This window comes from Anopheles aquasalis, chromosome 3 (genome assembly GCF_943734665.1).
Source record: "Anopheles aquasalis chromosome 3, idAnoAquaMG_Q_19, whole genome shotgun sequence".
In the NCBI taxonomy this organism is placed as follows: domain Eukaryota; kingdom Metazoa; phylum Arthropoda; class Insecta; order Diptera; family Culicidae; genus Anopheles; species Anopheles aquasalis.
The window spans coordinates 6,850,394-6,854,216 of NC_064878.1; the positions used below are offsets into that span (position 1 = coordinate 6,850,394).

General features: G+C 46.7%; 1 protein-coding gene across 1 annotated transcript; it reads right to left on the bottom strand.

Annotated features, from left to right (window-relative positions):
* Positions 1-780: 780 nt before the first annotated feature.
* Positions 781-2,583, bottom strand: LOC126575010 (uncharacterized). The gene is made up of 4 exons (XM_050235485.1): positions 2,493-2,583; positions 2,301-2,403; positions 2,009-2,222; positions 781-1,932 (listed from the first exon to the last, which is right to left on the bottom strand). Exons 1-4 carry the CDS (start codon positions 2,508-2,510, stop codon positions 1,062-1,064), a joined length of 1,206 nt encoding a protein of 401 aa, XP_050091442.1. The 5' UTR covers positions 2,511-2,583; the 3' UTR covers positions 781-1,061.
* Positions 2,584-3,823: the final 1,240 nt, after the last annotated feature.

Consider the following 3,823-nt stretch of genomic DNA (forward strand, 5'->3'; position numbering starts at 1 on the left):
CATGAAAAACCCATTTCGTATCGGATAACACTTTCGGCGTGGCATGTACTGGCCAAAGACAAGCATAAAACTGTCGATAGGTATTTTGTCGGTAGCCAGGAATAATGCGACATTTGTTTTGGGATTATCTGGTTGATTAGATCGTTGATCGGGGATAAAAGTGCGGTAATTCCTGTTCAGTAGATGCCAGATTTTGTGTTGCAATAGAGCAGTACGCTCGAAGAAGCGTTAAGAGGAGGATATGAAGCCAGATTGTTCGGTTTTGTGGTCATCATCCAGCTATCGAATGTCACTTTTAATTATTCCATGAAGCCATTTCATTGGTGTGTCGCTCTATTATCAATCTTTTGCTTGAATTTTACCATGTTGTTTGACATTGATGGCACTATATACGAATTATTTAATTAATTGATCCAACAAGCATCGATGTTGAGCTTCAATTCGATGTCTAGCATCAATCTAGAGGGAAGCAACCCAAAAGGTTACCGAAGTTGAAATGATAAGCTACTAACCTACAGGTCACGGGGAGTCAAAAGATCTTTTGATCGTTAATCATTCATATGACCTTCAGGTATTATTCATTTCAATTCTGTGCACCAGAGCAGAAATTCCGTCACACTTTCAACCCTTAGAGGAAAGTCCTTTGATGTTCTTTACCCTGGGAGAAACCGAATCGTCCTCGTTAGGCCCAGCACGGCTACCTCACTCATCAATAATTCAGCCTCGCTTCGGTTGGCAGTAAGCAAGTGCTTCGGGTTATGTTTTGAATTGAACGCTCCACAGCGCACACAACTTGGGCGCTGACTATTTGTTATTTCAAATTATTTATTTATTTGTTATTATCAAAACACGTCCGCCCCGTAGCGTTTGTTGTTGTGGCTGATCAATCGCCAGAGGATCAAGACGCCTTGAACCAGATTAGAAGTCACACAAATCATAAACAATCGAGTAGTCAGTGGAATGATTACCGGAGGGAAAGTACCGTACAATCTAATCAGCCCTCCGCAGCCTTTTCAAATCCAAAGGAATACAGCTCGCACGCACCATTATCAGCACCGCTCCTAGCATCCCTTGCAGCCAGCACCGGGCCCAGCTCGCTGATGCTGGGCATCCGTTCTCGGTGGTACGATCGGTTGATTAACATTGTACTGACCCTCCGCGTACGGGATCATGATCGGTACGTAGACGAGTTGCGGTGTGCGGTTTTGTGTCTTCAGTAGCTGCACCACACTGCGGCAACTGTTCTCGTTGGCATTAGCGAAAGCCGTCGGATTAGCGGCCATACCGGCGAGTAGCATATTGAGTGTGATGACCTGCGAGTTGACCGCTTCGATCTGAGCGAGGAGCTGCGTAATGTTGAGGTTATAAGAGGACAACTGACCAGTGCCTACGGTCCCCTGTGGCTCACCACCGCTACCACCGTAGCCTCCGGTATGGATCGGATAAACCTGGCCATTGAACTGATCCAGATTGATGTTGGCAGGATTGATGTCCGGCAGTGAGCCTGGCCAACCTGGTTGTACAACTTCCGGTTGCTGACGTCCAGGGTACGAATGTTCCTGGACACTGATCACTCCAAGTCCCCCCGGACCCTGGGAAACACGTCGTTGGCCATCATAGGCACTTCCTTCTCCGTACAGGTCCGTCACTGGTTCATCCACTGAGTAGCTCGGGGTCGGAACTGTGTACTGAGTCGGTCGTGGTAACTCCGGTTGACCAGGTTGCGATGGAACAGGACCCACGGGCTGTCGCTGTTGATTTTGCGAGACTTTCGGTTGCGCTGGTACAACCGTCTGCTGGGGTTGCTGATCACTGGCGGCGGTGTCGAGAATTTCGTTCAACCGGAAGCACGAATCCGGCAGGTACAGATTGTTCCACTCAACAACACGCTCGTCGTAGTCCTTTCCCTTCACACTGCCATTAAGCTTGTTCCTGTTGGATTAAAGTAGACGAAACGAACTGCATTGGAAGGCTACTGAATGGATGAACAGGTTTAGCTTGAACGTACAAACTGTCTGCCAGTTTGGCTGTGAAGATCTTCGTAGCTCGATTCGGGAAGATGATTCGATAACCCATCCGATCGGCGACGTAGTACACCAGATGCTTCCTATTCGAGGGATCCACATAACCATAACAACCGTATGTGACGTCATCTGGACCTTTCACTTTATGCTGGAACTGATTGCTGACCGTGTTCACGTGATAACCGTAGTCGAACTCTCCTGCAACGAGCAAACAGAGTCAATTTTCTCTTAAAATTTCAACCAAGAAATCTCCTCCCCTCAAAACTACTCACTGACCTCGTTTCATGTCCTGCCGATGATAGGAGTGGGAGTTGGGTTGGCTCACCTGGATGTCCATGGTACTGCCAGCCACCATCCGTACGATGATGGCTACTACGATCTGAAAATATGAAATTTCAAAAACCGCCCTCAAATATTATTACGAGCCGTTTGCACTGACTCCCCGGACTCACGAATCCCTTCACATACCGCCGCTAACGCACTCATTATGCTGCAAACAGACCAGCGTTCCGCGTTCTGGTCTAGAAGAAGTATGTACTGCCCACAACGATCGACCACCGTGAACTGATTCCGCTGCTCGCTAAACGCTCAGAACCTAGCGGCGGCAGTTTTTTTTTTTGCACAACTTGCGAATGATGTTTAATGATTACACACGTCCAATCTGACACGTCTGGGTGATTCTGGCCCGCATACTCGGCATCACTTATCAACCTCTCCTCTCCGTTGACCTATTTCTGTTTTAATTTCCTTCCTTCGCCGAAACAAACAAACCACCAAAAAGTAATCAAAAGCCTGGCTACACGCGGTGTTTGAGTTGTAATAATCGCTATTTATTAGTCTCAGTCTATTGGAGCAACGTACTGACACGAGTGATGAAGATGATTTTATGATTCGTCGGATTATGAAATCCGGTTCCGCGTCACTTCCTCGTCGGCCCGCAGCATCCTGTTATTGGTCATCGTTCGCTTCGTAGCCTGGTTGTAAGAATGAAACAGATGGAAAGTGGTTATTAGAACAGCGAGCCAACACCATTTTGTCTCTGAAAGAACGTGTTTTTTGTATAAAGCACTCACCACAGAACGAGAGAGCTGATTGCCACACTCGGAGCAAAGCATCGAAGGATGCGAAGTTTTTACGTGAAGCATACGGTCAGAAACATCGCACAACGGTACAGCACTAGCAGCACGGAGCCAAACACGGTCACGATGAAATCCATCTTGCGACTGCTGATTAGGCCCCTCAGTCAGACGACATTTAAGCTAATTTGCTGTTGATGGCCGATGTACCCGGAACATTCGAGAGCATCATTTACGGTAAAAAAGGTATTTCTTACGGAATGTTACATGAGGCAGATGCAGTAGGTACCTGATATTCCCAAGTGTTATTTACCTATTAGATAAATGTTGTTTATCTACCTGAGATTGTGGTGCTGTTATAAAAAAAGGAGTGTAGTTTTTTATTATACCTTTTCAAGGATCACTACCTTCCGCAGGCATTCGATTACCTGTGGGAATTTTGCAGCGATAAAGGTCTACATGATAAAACATAAACGGAGAAGGGTTGCAATGCGGTACCTCGCAAGAGTCTTTAATTCTTTCTCTTTATTTGAACAGCCTATCTCTTCGAAACGTTCTATCCCCTCGAATCATCACCATGAGTCTGATCGGACAGTCCCGTCTCGAATGGAGCCTGAAACGGAGCCACAACTCATCCCGAATGCTGGGCACTTTATTATGCCCGCAATTAATGCTCCATCATCATCCTCATCATCCAACCTTCACGAAAGACGAAAGAGCAGC

Coding starts and splice junctions, on each gene's coding strand:
- LOC126575010 (XM_050235485.1), bottom strand. Junction 2,223..2,300: donor TCGGCAGGACATGAAACGAG/GTCAGTGAGTAG, acceptor TGCTCGTTGCAG/GAGAGTTCGACTACGGTTAT. Junction 1,933..2,008: donor GCCAAACTGGCAGACAGTTT/GTACGTTCAAGC, acceptor TTAATCCAACAG/GAACAAGCTTAATGGCAGTG.